General features: G+C 38.3%; 1 protein-coding gene across 5 annotated transcripts in view; it reads right to left on the bottom strand.

The window, feature by feature from the left end:
• PHKA1 (phosphorylase kinase regulatory subunit alpha 1) overlaps nucleotides 1–13,493 on the bottom strand; it is a 110,996-nt gene that overhangs the window by 23,263 nt on the left and 74,240 nt on the right. For 3 of the 5 annotated variants that reach the window (XM_070502939.1, XM_044763163.2, XM_044763164.2), the window contains 7 exons: nucleotides 12,488–12,654; nucleotides 8,076–8,167; nucleotides 7,367–7,506; nucleotides 2,116–2,272; nucleotides 1,573–1,652; nucleotides 323–401; nucleotides 53–182 (listed from right to left, as the gene is read on the bottom strand). In XM_070502939.1, coding sequence (XP_070359040.1) covers nucleotides 53–182; nucleotides 323–401; nucleotides 1,573–1,652; nucleotides 2,116–2,272; nucleotides 7,367–7,506; nucleotides 8,076–8,167; nucleotides 12,488–12,654 — 845 coding nt within the window. Of the gene's footprint in view, nucleotides 1–52; nucleotides 183–322; nucleotides 402–1,572; nucleotides 1,653–2,115; nucleotides 2,273–7,366; nucleotides 7,507–8,075; nucleotides 8,168–9,768; nucleotides 9,946–12,487; nucleotides 12,655–13,493 lie in introns of all 5 variants that reach the window. The other 2 variants (XM_044763162.2, XM_044763160.2) reach the window with 1 other exon arrangement.

Genomic DNA, 13,493 nt, shown 5'->3' on the forward strand with positions numbered 1-13,493 from the left:
TTTAAAAAAAAAAAAAGTGAATTCTGCTTAAAATAGTTACTAAGTCGAATACCTGAACATCGAAGGGAGTGGGCCAGTTCTGTTGCCATAACTTGTATGATCAGTCCAATTCGAAGTCGAAACATTTCAGCAAAGAGGCCAGGTTGAGTTCGCATATACATGGCTAGATATACCATTATTTCCTGTGCATGGAATGGATACAGAAAAAAATTATGGCCTAGGTCTCACAAGGCCTATCTTGTGGTCTTTGGAAATTGCCAGATCAACTGAAAACAAACTTTAACATATCAATCACCAGATTAGGCTCTATAATTCTGCTCACCTGTGTAAGGATTGAAATGTTCATGTCCCCCTCACTGGCTTCATCTATCAGCCGAGTAAGTACTTCATAGGGCAGAGGTCTGAGGAAGAAGACAGTGAAGAAAGACAAAATTCTGCAACTACTTAAACCTAAATATCTTGAGAAAATAAAAAAGGTCCTCCCGAGCCCAAGTTACTGCCTCAGCATCTCATCATTACTGGCAGCATTCTGGTTCTTTCAGTTTTCAAAGTTTCAGCCTCCCCAAATCACTCTGGTTCATATCAACTCAGGAGAGCTCTGCTCTCTCCTCTCTAAACCTGGATTGCCCTTCTCCTTTAAAACTTTATTTTAAACTCACTCCATGATGTTCTTCCAGACTAGTCTTTCATGGTTAATTCTTAACATTTGACAAGCAACTATTATGGCCAGAAAGTAATAAACTAAATTTAAGCTATGCCTTTTGGAAGCCATTTTATTACTTTACAATCACACCTTACAGAGTTATATTGCTTTTCCATAGTTTCATCAGTTTACACACACACACACACTTCTGACTCTCCTGTTGATACTAAGCACTGTGGAGGCATGGGGCATGGACCATGCCATTGTTTTCTTTTGGACTGCCCACAGTAGTCACAAAACGGATCTAATTTGTGATAAAAGGTTCTTTTTGGCAGGAGCAAGGTGTTATGGGTTGAACCGTGTCCCCTCAAAGTTCACATGTTGAAATCTTAACCCCTAGTACTTTTGAAGATGGGGTTTTTACAGAGGTAATTAATTTAAAGTGAGGTCATCGGGTGGGCCCTAATCCAATATGACTGGTGCCCTTACATAAATGGGAAATTTGGACACGGAGACATACATAGAGGGAAGAAATGTGAAGAGACATAGGGAGAAAACAGCTATCTACAAGACGAGGAGAAAGGCCTGGAATAAAGTCCAGAATACAGCTGATTTTTTGTGGGTACTATTTCCAGTTGCCCTGTTTGTTTTGTTTTGTTTGAATGGGAGGTTTGGGAAAGCCAATAATTTAAAAAAATAACCAAAAAAAGCAAAATGCATTTGAGTACTACTGCCCATGAGTTTTCTCTTTCATTTACTCATGCCTTGTCATTATCAACATTCTCACACTGAGTAACTCTCACAGAAGCTCACACATAGAGGTCGTTATCATTCATTGACAGATTAGGGCAAGAAAATTGTGGTCAGTCCATACAGCTCCTTAAAGGCTCAGAGAAACTTGATCAAATCCAACCAAAAACCATACTCACGCAGAGATGGTCTTCTCTCGAGGTTCTGGAGGGAGCCCTACTGTCAAATGTTTCTGGTGGGAGAGAAGGTCTGTGCAGGCCTAAGAAGAGATAGCATAACAGCATAATCCTTCCCATAACACGTGAGACTTCCACAAAAATTACTCTTCTCAGCCTAGAAACCTTTCCTCTTCCTTAACTTAATGATAAACTTTCTTTCTCAGGAAATATCATGAAGATCAGAAAAGAGGGATTTATAGGAAGAAACGATGAGGTATTTTTATTTCCTAAGAGGCAGGACTTTTTAGCCTAGTGTAAATTCATTCTTAAGATCTAGAATTCTTATAGTTCATAACACCTCTAGAAGTCTACAGTTTACATGCTTCAGTACTGTATATCTGACATTCACAAACAAAAAGCTAACTGAATATAAGCTTTATGTGGGAAAGATAACATCTCAAATAATTAGATGCTGTGGTTGCCTCAAAAAATAATTACAGAAACCAATTTTTAAAAAGCATCTCCATTTAGATTTGGTATAAATTCAAGAAGAATTTACAGTACCTCATCGAGTGCTTCCACCTTCTTCCTTAAGATTCCAGAGATGTATCGAATCAGGCCCCAGTGACGAATTTCTCCAACTTTGCCATATAGTTCAGTGAGCAGCTCTCTGACTGTTGCACTCCCTTCATCATACAATCCAGTGTCCCAGTCAGGTCCTCTGGAATGTTAAAGACAGGTCTACATTAATTATAAGTAAAGCTGCTGACAACAATCTTTTGTTTCAGTGTTATAATGGATATGCCTGTTTTTGACAGGTCTCTCTCATTAGGAAATGAATGTTATTTACTAAGAATCCTTGTAAAATTATGATTAATAGTCAGCCCAGAAAGCCAAACACCTAGATAAGTCTTAGTTTCATCTATGTTTTGACAAAATGCATTCTTTTACCCTCTTCACAGGCTTCAATATTGCTGAAAACAAAGTCTAAGATTTAATGTAACTATTGAAAGTTCTGAACGTATGCTACACTTAGGGAACTAACGAAGAAATAAGAAGGATATGTGCTTATTTTTAAAGGGACACATATACACTATTGCTGTAAAAATTACTACGTCAACTGTGAAGTACCATAAAAGATATATAAAGTACTATGAAATTGGAAATTTAATATATGATAAAGGTAGATTATTTATTAAATGATGTTAGGACAATCAAGTAGCCATCTGAAAAAATAGTTGGATCCATGCCTCACTCTGTACACCAGAATTCCCATTGTATCAAAGATTTAAATGTAAAAGTACTAGGAAAAATAAGGGATAACTATTTTATAACTTTGGAGGCAAGAGGACTTTTTAACTATGAGAAAGAAAGTGATCAAAGTTATCAGCAATAGGACTCCTCAACACTATGTGCCTCCTGATATGACACTGAGAAGAACTTAGCATCACTTCAAGCAGTATTCCTGCCCCAAATGCATAACCTGAATTTAATTATGAGAAAACATCAGATAAACCAAAATTTAGGGACATTCTGCAAAATAACTGGTCTATATTCTTTGAAAACATCAATAACATGAAAAATAAAGACTCAGGGACTGTTCTAGATTAAAGGAGACTAGTGACACACAAGAACTGAATAAAATGCATAATTTAGATTTTCTTTTGCTATAAAGACATTATTGGGACAACTGACAAATCTCAATAAGGTCTGTAGATTAGATAATAGTATTGTCTTAACATTAATTTTATGATTTTGGCAATTGTACTGTGCTTATCTAAAAGAATTTCTAGACTTTGGGAAATACACACTGAAGTATTTAGGGATAGAAGGGGATCATGTTTGTTACTTACTCTCAAATAGTTCGGAAAAATATATGTGTGTGATGGTGATGATGATGATGAGGTGAGAGAGGGGGAGAGAGAGAAAGAGAGAGATTAAAGCTCAGTGTAAACATCTAAGGGACTTGGATGAAGGATATCCAGAAATTTTTTTTGTACTATCCTTACAACTTTTCTGTAAGTTTGAAATAGTCAAAATAAAAATAAATACATAATGTGAAAAGAAGTGGTATGAGATCTCACACCCAGGGAAAAGGCTTTTTATTCCTAGAGATCATAGACAACTTCATGGAGGTGACAAATGAACTAGGCCTTGATGACCAACTAGAATTCCAATGAGGAGAGACGCAGTGTGGTAAAGGAGAGTAGTAGACCAGGCAGAGGAAAAAACATGAGCCAAGGTATGAAAGTAGTCACGTATAGGCTGTGCTTTGGATGTGATAAATGGCAGGCTGTTTTGGTGTGAGTATTCACATTGTGAGGGGGAAGCAAAGGTAGATAAAGGTTGAAAGTCAGATCATAGAGGATATAGACTTGGCCACTGATTCCCAATGGTAGTGGAGATGTTATAGGGAAAGGCAGGGGCTGAGGAGATGCAGATGATGACACAACTTCAAGTCTCAGTGACCGAAAAAAATGATACCATGAGCAGGGTCAGGAAGTAGTAGGTTTTTGGTAAAGACAGTGAATTTGATTTTAGACATGTTGAGTAAGAAGACATGTATAAAAATAAATTCCAAATAGATTAAAGACCTACATTTTTCAAAAAAAATTACTAAAGGTATTTAAAATATTTTTAAATTCTGGGAGGGAGAAGGTTCTTCCATGCATGACAAGAAAAACAGAAGCCAAAAAGGAAAATGTTGATAGATTTGACTATATAAAACCTAAACTTTTGCATAGAGAAAGCCATATAAACAAAGTTAAAAAGTAAGTTCTTTGGACAAAACATCTGCAACAAATATAACAAAACAGCAATATCTAATATTAATAAGAAAAATATAAATAACTCAATAGAGAACAAAGGTTATAAACAGACAATTTACAGAAGGAATACTTTGTCAACAGACAAAGGAAACCCCACCTCCCAACTTCTACTCTTAAATCCGTGAAGGATATTGGGCATAATTCTGAGGATATAAAAACCCATGCAGCACATCACACATAATCTACTCAAGTGGTTTGATACTACCTGGAGTACTGGTTGTAGGGAGATTGCAGGGTTCAATCAGATGTTATGGTGAAGTTAGTACATATAGGATTAGATGAAGAAAACACATGTCTTAGGAGCAGAAGAGCTGCCGGTCAACCATGGGTCATCTGAATTGGTGGGAAAGTATGAGCCTTTCATGTATAACTTCCTTTGTTTGCCCATCTCAACTACCCTGCTGAATCTTCAGTTTCATTCAAACTACAGTCATTCTGTCCTTATCCCTTATCTCTTTTCACCTGTTCTCTTTTCATTACTGTGTATTTAGCATTGCACCTGGCACATAAGTACTCAACAATACTTGTTGAGTAAAGCGCCCTAACCCAGAGGAAAAAAGAAACAAAAATATCAAAATAATAAGACTCATGTCTTTTTTTTGACAGTAGCACATAACAAGCTTTATTGGATGGCACTTGGACAGGGTTGTACAAGAGGGGAAGTCTCTCACAGCATGAGACCTTATATAAACCGGTTTATATAAGGCACAGGTTCTACCACCTAGAAGGGGAGGAGGGCAAAGGGACTCCCAGGGGAGTGGGGAGGAGAGGGTTACACGTCTAGGTGATGTCCCTCAGTAGCACTGTGGGGAGTCTCTAGGTTAGAGAGCTCTGAATGGCAGCAGTGGTTTGGGGTACTAATGGCCCAGGGCTTATCTCCTGTTAGTAGAAGCGGAGTGGGTTTTGAGGAAGATGCAAAGCAGGCAAGCCCTAAATGGCTAAAAATATCTTTGGACTATTTTTAATATAATTGGACATGTAAAAATTTGACTTTGGTGCTGGCAGGCTTTTCAGCTGTCTTTTTCACTTATTCATTAAAAACCACAATCTGATATAAATGGCACGGGCTTTGGAGTCAGACAGACCAAGGGGACTTCATTACCACCTAGAGGGGATGAAAGTCCCAGACCCCTACTTGGCCTTCTTTGACACTACCCTGGCAGTGGGGAAACTGGAACAGTGCCTGCCTAGTTACAAGTGGGTAAGAGTGGAAATCTGGGCTTCCTGCTCAGCCTTTGTTGATAGGGGTGGGGCCGCAGATTTTTCTATGGTGGAGTGTTACTGTCTAAAAGTTGTCTGTCTTGCTAGGCTGCCCTTTTCCTAGTCCTTTGTCTAGAGAGAACAGGTTTTCCTTAGGGCTTTTGTTGTCTGTGCCCATTGGCAATTTCAGGTTGCTGGCTTCTCCAGATCCCAATGCAGTCAACAGAGAAAACCTGGGGATCTCATCACCTTGTCCATTCCTTGGATCCTGAGGTCCTTAGCCAGTCTGTTGTCTTCTCTCTATCTTTCAACATCTTGTTATGCTTGTTTTATAAATAATGTCCTCCTGTTCTTAGCAAGAGGAACAGAGAGAAATGCATCTACTCTATCTTGTCTGGAACCAGAAGTCCCACTGTGACTATGTTTAGAGAGTCCTTGTCTTTTAGAAATAATACTGAAATATTTAGGAATAAAATGATAAAACTCCTGGTATCTTCTTCAAAATAATCCAGGGGGAAGAGAGAGTGAGAATGTAGATGTGACAAGATTAACCATGTGTTTATAATTGTTCAGGCTGGGTGACGGGTCCAAAAGTGTTCATTATACTATTCTCTCTACTTTTGTATAAGTTTGAACATTTCTATCATAAAAAGTAAAAAAAGAAGTTACCCTTCCTCCTCTGTGGAGGATGGACTTGAGAACAAGATGGAAATAGGAAGATTTGTTAGGAAGCTGTAGCAACAGTCCTGGTGAGAGACAAAGGCCTGAACGAAGGTAGCAATACTAGAGATGCAGAAGATAAAATACTGAGAGGTAAAACTGCACACATTTGGTGATTAACGGGATATGGGGAGAAGTAGGTGTTGGTTCCAGAAATGGAGATGGAGAATTTCATGGAGTCTGACTTCATTTTTGACGTTTGGCTGCCGACCACTTTCAAGTCCTATCACTGCTCTTTCCCTTCCAGCCTACATCTGGGCAAGGTGATAAGAAAGTCTGTGTTCCTTTCTTTGGTGCCAGTGAGAATCCTGACTTCAGCCTCACCTCTTAATCATAATAAAATACCAAATCTAGCCTCCTTCCCCTGCTCACTCAGCCTTTTTTGGACCAACTTAGGAGCCTGTTCCTCTCTCCATAAAGTCTTATTATGTGAGTAATAAACATCTCACACCTTTTCATATGTGTGGCATCATCAGTCTCAACGCCCAAATTAAATTTAGGGAAGAGGGGGTCCATCTTGCCTCTTCAGTGTGATGACAACATGAATAAATGAGGAAGAATGGGTTCTTTTTGTAGGGGTATATGGGGGACAGGAGAGAGGAGTTCAATTCAGGCATACTGAGTTTGAGGTACTTGGAAATACTGTACCTAGCAGGGTGCCTGACATACAGCAAACACTAAAAAATGCTAGTTTCTTTTTCTTGTAAGCCTCTATATTCCTACTTCTTTTGAGTTAATAATTTATTTAACTGTAGATTTTACCAAATAATGGAGGCTTAAAATGACCATAATAATGATAATAATAGTTATCAGTTATTGGGCACCTACTATGTACCAAGCATTGTATTAGAGACTTTGCAGATAATATATCTTGTTTAATCTTTACAAGAATTCTATGAGGTAGGCATAATCCAAATTTTATAAATGAGAAGAATTGAGGCTTTGAACTTACACAGTGGGTAGGCTGCAAAACGGTATTCAAATCCAGATTAGTGAGACTCCAAAGCTGCGCTATATTTACTATGTTATACTTCCGTTCTATGTGAACATTAAAGTCGATTGCTTACTTCATAGTATACAGCATGTAGAGGATATCAGCTTGCTCCTGTAAGCTGGAGGTCTCCCTCAACTGTAAAACCAATGCTTTGAAATCCACCTCCCCGGACCGGTCTCTAGGAAGATGTATTTCTACACGAACAGAGGGAACCTTTAGTTTGAGAAAGGATGAAAAAAATTAAGTCCACAAGTGCTCAACTTAAATAATGCCTTAGAGTGTTGATCTTTTCACCTCTAAACTTTTCCATAAGAATTCCCTAAGTTTTGACGAAAAGTAAAGCAAAAACAAAGAAACCTTCAAGATGTTATGATACATCAATCTAGTTTTCTTAAAGCCTGGCTAGAAAAACTTGCCCATTTTAGGGGCTGGCCTTGTTGCCTAATGGTTAAATTTGTCATGCTCTGCTTCAGTGGCCTGGGTTCAGTTCCCGGGCATGGACCTACACCACTCGTTGGTGGCCATGCTGTGGCGGTGACCCACATACAAAATAGAGGAAGACTGGCATGGATGTTAGCTCAGGATAAATCCTCCTCAGCAAAAACCCCCCCAAAAAACAAAAAAACTTTCCCATCTTAAAAGTGAATTAAAAGGGACATATATCTTCACCATTTTGCCTACCACCAGTTACTAGCAGAAACCATAATGGCTAGTTATATTATTTTCCATAAGGTTGGTAGTTTTGAAAAAAGCTAACAGAAATATCTCATGTCCAAGTTTACCTGGTCCTCTCGTGGATGATGAAGTGAGTCAAGTAAGTTGAATGAAGGCCGGGAAGCCTGAAATATCTTTGTAGGAAGATACATGTGAACATCTGCAAGAGGTTGACATTTATGGGAAAGATTAGATGATTAGGAGACTAATAAAAATGCACAGTTGACCTCAACAATGAAGTTATGTATGGGTCAGTTCTTTATAGAACAAGAATGAGAAACTTATCTTTTCTTGGTAATATCAAAGAAAAGAAATATCAATAATTTAAAGACTGATCAATCAATAAACATTTTTTTTTCCTTTTTCTCCCTAAAGCCCCCCGGTACATAGTTGTATATTCTTCGTTGTGGGTCCTTCTAGTTGTGGAATAAACATATTTTGAATGGAATGTCTAGAATTGTAGCATCAGCTGGACATATAAGTTACAAAATTCTACAAATGTAATGAATACCACAATGGTGCTATCAATGATACTTTGATACAATACCACATACAACAGAAAGAACCCAGTTATATTTTATATTTTCTGGACTTTCCCAGGAGAATATCTGGCTGCTAGCAGTTGAATTTCGTTAAGAATAGATAAATGGATGATCCTATCTAGGGAATCAAAAAAATGTAGTGGCTAACCAACTTTGGCATATTCCTAAGATTTTTACTTACAGTTTATTGTTGAAATACTTACCAAAACCTCTGAGATTCTCTTGTCATTTTCACCATTTTACAGATACAGTAAGAGAACTACAGAACTCAAATAACTGTTCAAGCAAGTAAGTAGCAGAGCTGAGAATTAAGCTCAAGTTTCCTGATTCACAATCTAGAAGTTTAACTTAATAAAGTTGATCTCCTCACATAGGCCCTTCATCAAGGAGGCATACTCAAAGGGTATACCAAGCTTTTCCCTATTCTAAATGTTAAATGATTCCCCAATGTTCATGTTTAATATATTTGGTTAGTAATGGTCAATAGAGTTTTAGACAGTAAGAACATGCATACCAATCATTCTCATCATCTGTAAAATGTTAACATTTAGGTCCTTTAGGTGTGGCCAAGGAGCCCTTCTGTTCTTTCATATGCAGTACCATAGAGGCATTTAACACTCTTAGGAACCATGACTACTCCTGGCAATGTGTAGTAGAAAACATCCTCCACTGCAAATACAGCTAAAGGAGGGTGGTGATCATGGGGAGGAGAGTGAGAAAGTTGTTGAAGAATGAGTACTGTAGTTGACAACACAGGTCTACATTGCTGGGACAACTGACTGTGAGTTATAGCTGGCATAAGGGAACCAGGTGTAGTTTACTTAAGGGAGAATATCTCCCTCTTCATTGCAAGGTTATCTTATAATAGTTTTCAATGCTTTCTCTTTAAATAAAATTACTTCTAAAGGAAAAAACCCTTTCCACCGTTTTAATACTTTGATGTTAAAATTGAGTATGTTCCATGTCTTCTGTTCTCCCTTCTATCACTATGTAACTGGTCAAACCTGCCTACATGGCACTATCTATAGCAAAACTGTATAAAATTCATTAATTTTATAAATATTTGAGTGTCTAATATGTTCTAGGTGCTGTCCAAGATGCTGGGGATAAAGCAGTGGACACAACAAAGTTCCTGCTTACATTGTGATAAATGCCCCGCCCCCATCCTGGGTTTCACCTCCTCCTGTGCCTGACTCTAGTGAGTCATGGCATTACTCACTCTGTACATGCAGCTCCTTGGCCTTGGTCACCAAGGACATTAAGTCGCGGGTTGTTTGCACAGCAGCTCGGAACCGATTTAGCCCTCCCTTCTGTGAGGTAGGGGCTAGTTTAGGATGGGGAGGAGTGTGCGCCAAAAGGTGATCTAAATAACGAGCAACTTCATCACCACAGCGAGCTGCAAGGTTAGTGGGGGGAGGAGGAAGAGAAAAAAATCAACATTTTAGTTACTTCACAATCTACCCCACCAAACAGAATGACTGGCTCCTGTGTCCACAACATAGCACCAGAAGTAGGTTGTTTTAATTCATGGGAAAAAAAAAAAGTTTGTGATCATTATACAATTTCATTGCTTTACCATTCAGAAACTATGACCATTTACCAGGACCCACTTGTTCTTCAACTTGGCTGAGACAATATTAGGAGCCCTGAAAGCCGTATGAGCTTACTATAGGACAGGTGGAGCAAGCATTTCATAATCTGTGTATCTGCGTGTGATGGTAGTGGTGGTGGCGGCAGCGGTGGAGGAGGAGCAGAACAGGGCCCTTCAAGTCTCACTGGTAAGAGGAGACTTTTGTGGGGAAGGGCAAAAATCTACTAACCATTGAGCCTAACTGAAAACAGATTCCACAAATTGTAGCTACAATTGCTAATGAAAAAATTTCCATGTGGCATTGGTGTCAAAAGGACTACTGGCCACACACTGGTCTTTTTAGTCACCTCATTCATTTGTTCACCAAATAGTTATTGCCTACTATGTACCAGGTGGTGTTCTAGGTGCTGAGGTTTCAGTGGTGAAGAAGACAGATATGGTCCCTATCCTCTTGGGCTCCCCCTCCCCTATAAACCTTCTATAACATTATCTCTGTCTATGGATAATAGAAATTAAAAATATACATATACCCTGTGTATGCTTAACATTTCAGACTTTACATTAACATTTAACATTTCAGAACATTCACAGCATTTATAGTTGGAAAAGCACAGTGTGTGGATCAATACCAAAGTCTGCTATGTCAGTCATGCATCATCTGGTTTTTAATCATCTTTGGTGATCTCTCCAGATAGATGTCTTTCTGTGCTCTCATATTACTAATGGGAACTAGCAAAGCTGTAAGAATGGAACTCATACTCAGTGACATCCTAATGACAAATATTATAACCTTGAATACAATCTAGATACTTGAGTGGAGGATTATGAAGAATATAGAGAGAAGTGCTCTCCCCATGAAAACGATAGCAAGCAATAAACAGGTCCATTGTGAGACCACTCATGAGTAAACCCAGAGGAGAAAGTGACTCAGAATGCATAATATCAAGTTTAGTAATACATATTATTAAAAAGATACATTTAACCAAGTAATTCAAGAGAATGAGTGCTACAGATGAAAATCATAACTACCCATGGAATAGCAAACAACCTCAATATATGATCATTCTTGTCTGGTTTTCAAAATATTTCAGTTTATGCCAAGATAAATATCATGACTTTGCTATTATTGATAACAGGAAATAACCTTGTATTTAATGTACTTTTACAACAAAGAAATGAGCACTATTTTAGATCTTACAAAAACAAATACACAATGAATTAAATGGTACTTAGGTGAGTAAATGCTGAGCCCAAACAAGAAAATAATCCTTCTGATTGCTAATGTGTTGCTCTATTGTATATGAGATTATGCTTGCTACCTCACTGTGAGGAAAGCTAATTTATTTTTTTATTTTCTGCAACACACCACTCTTAAGACAAAGAAATTAGGGGCAGGCCCAGTGGCATAGTGGTTAAGTTTGAGTACTCTGCTTTGGCGGCCCAGGGTTTGTGGGTTTGGATCCCAGGCGCAGACCTACACACCACTCATCAAGCCATCCTGTGGGGGTGTCCCACATATAAAATGGAAGAAGATTGGTACAAATGTTAGCTCAGGGCTCATCTTCCTCACACACACACACACAAAATTGACTGCCTTAAGATATAGGCTAACAGTCAAATACCAGACAATGAAAGCAGGCAAACCATGTTTTATACAGCTAGAAGAATAACTTGCTCCTATTGGCCCTTTTCTCTTTGGTATTCAATGTAATGCTTGCCTTGCCTATGTCAGTATTGTAACTCTTTAGGGTGTTTCTCAGCCATGTTTAATATATGCCCCCACGATTCTTTCTCACTATATCATCTTCATATTCCTAGCCAATTAGATTTTCTTGTGCTTTATTTGTCTAGTTTGTAATATGAAAGCAATAGGCACACCAAATAGGCTTTGTCAAACTATACAGACCTCCTCAGAGATTCTGATGTGCCCCTGTAATATCATATATAAAAAGCACTCTAATTGAATTTCACATTTTTATGCTTTTTAATGTCAAAAAGCAGTATTGTATATGTATAGCTTTCCTACTACATAGTTGATTAAATATCTCTCACTCACCACTGCTTCCTCCCATTTTGAAATCACCAGCTATTTTATATGACCAGGGGAGAAATCTTCCCTAACCTTTAGTAAGGGATAGTTCAACTCCATACTCCACAATCACCACAGGGATATTAGACCAGAAGCCAAAGGTAAGTACAAAGATGAAAAGTGAAGCCAAACAAAGTAGAAATACAGGTGTATTAAATAGAAGTGAGAGTGCTGGCAGTGAGAAATATTAAAGAGGATGCTCAACAATACTTTGTATTCTTGTCCAGCAAGGCCAATGCCTTTATGAAGCCCCCTTACCATTACTGCTTGAACCATAGTCATCCATCCAGTCGCCAGATTCCAGCTCATTATAGTTGTCATCGTAATCTTCACTGTACAGCTTACCCTCAGGTCCGGGGTCCATGAAGCTCAAATGTGTGCGGCAAGATGTTGTCAAAAACTGTGACAATTTACCTGTTTGAACCCTGACAATTAGAGGGTTAATAGAAAACAGAAAATCAGAGGAAATCCTTTTTATTTTTTAAAGATTGGCACCTGAGCTAACAGCTGTTGCCAATCTTCTTCTTTTTTTTTTTCTGCTTTATCTTCCCAAACCCCCTGTACATAGTTGTATATCTTAGTTGCAGGTCTTTCTAGTTGTGGGATGTGGGACGCTGCCTCAACGTGGCCTGACAAGCGGTGCCATGTCTGCCCCCAGGATCCCAACCCTGGGCCGCCGCAGCACAGCGCGCGAACTTAACCACTCAGCCATGGAGCCAGCCCCAGAAATCCTTTTTAAAACATTTAGTAAAAAAAGGATACCTAGAATGTTTCATTGGGGGATTACTAATATTTATACACTAGTATAAATTTTTAAAAGTGAAATTTTACAGTAGTCCTAGGCATAGTGTAGGGTAGGTTAGAGTACTGTGTTAATAAAGACTACAATTATAGGTTCACAATCTACCAGCAGATCAGTTTTGCTCCTTTTCAGTGCCATGTACTATGTTGCCAACTATGTCAAATATCTAGCAAAAATTTCAATTGGCTATAAGAGAAGCTAGAACAGAACGAAGATAAATCATCACAAATCCATCACATCATTTTAAAAAATACTCAGAAAGACTATTTTGAAAATAAAAGATATATTCGAAAATTTTATGAATCATAATAGATTGTAAGCCATACCCTCTCCTACTTATAAAGCCGACTGCAAAACCCAAAGGGAAAGTCAGTAGTACTGATTTTCTAAAGAAGCCAGCTTGAAGGGACTCCCAATGGCCAGATCTTGGATAATGTGAACATTGAAATAATGACAGGAATG

The sequence above is a fragment of the Equus asinus genome, chromosome X (assembly GCF_041296235.1).
Source record: "Equus asinus isolate D_3611 breed Donkey chromosome X, EquAss-T2T_v2, whole genome shotgun sequence".
Lineage (NCBI taxonomy): Eukaryota > Metazoa > Chordata > Mammalia > Perissodactyla > Equidae > Equus > Equus asinus.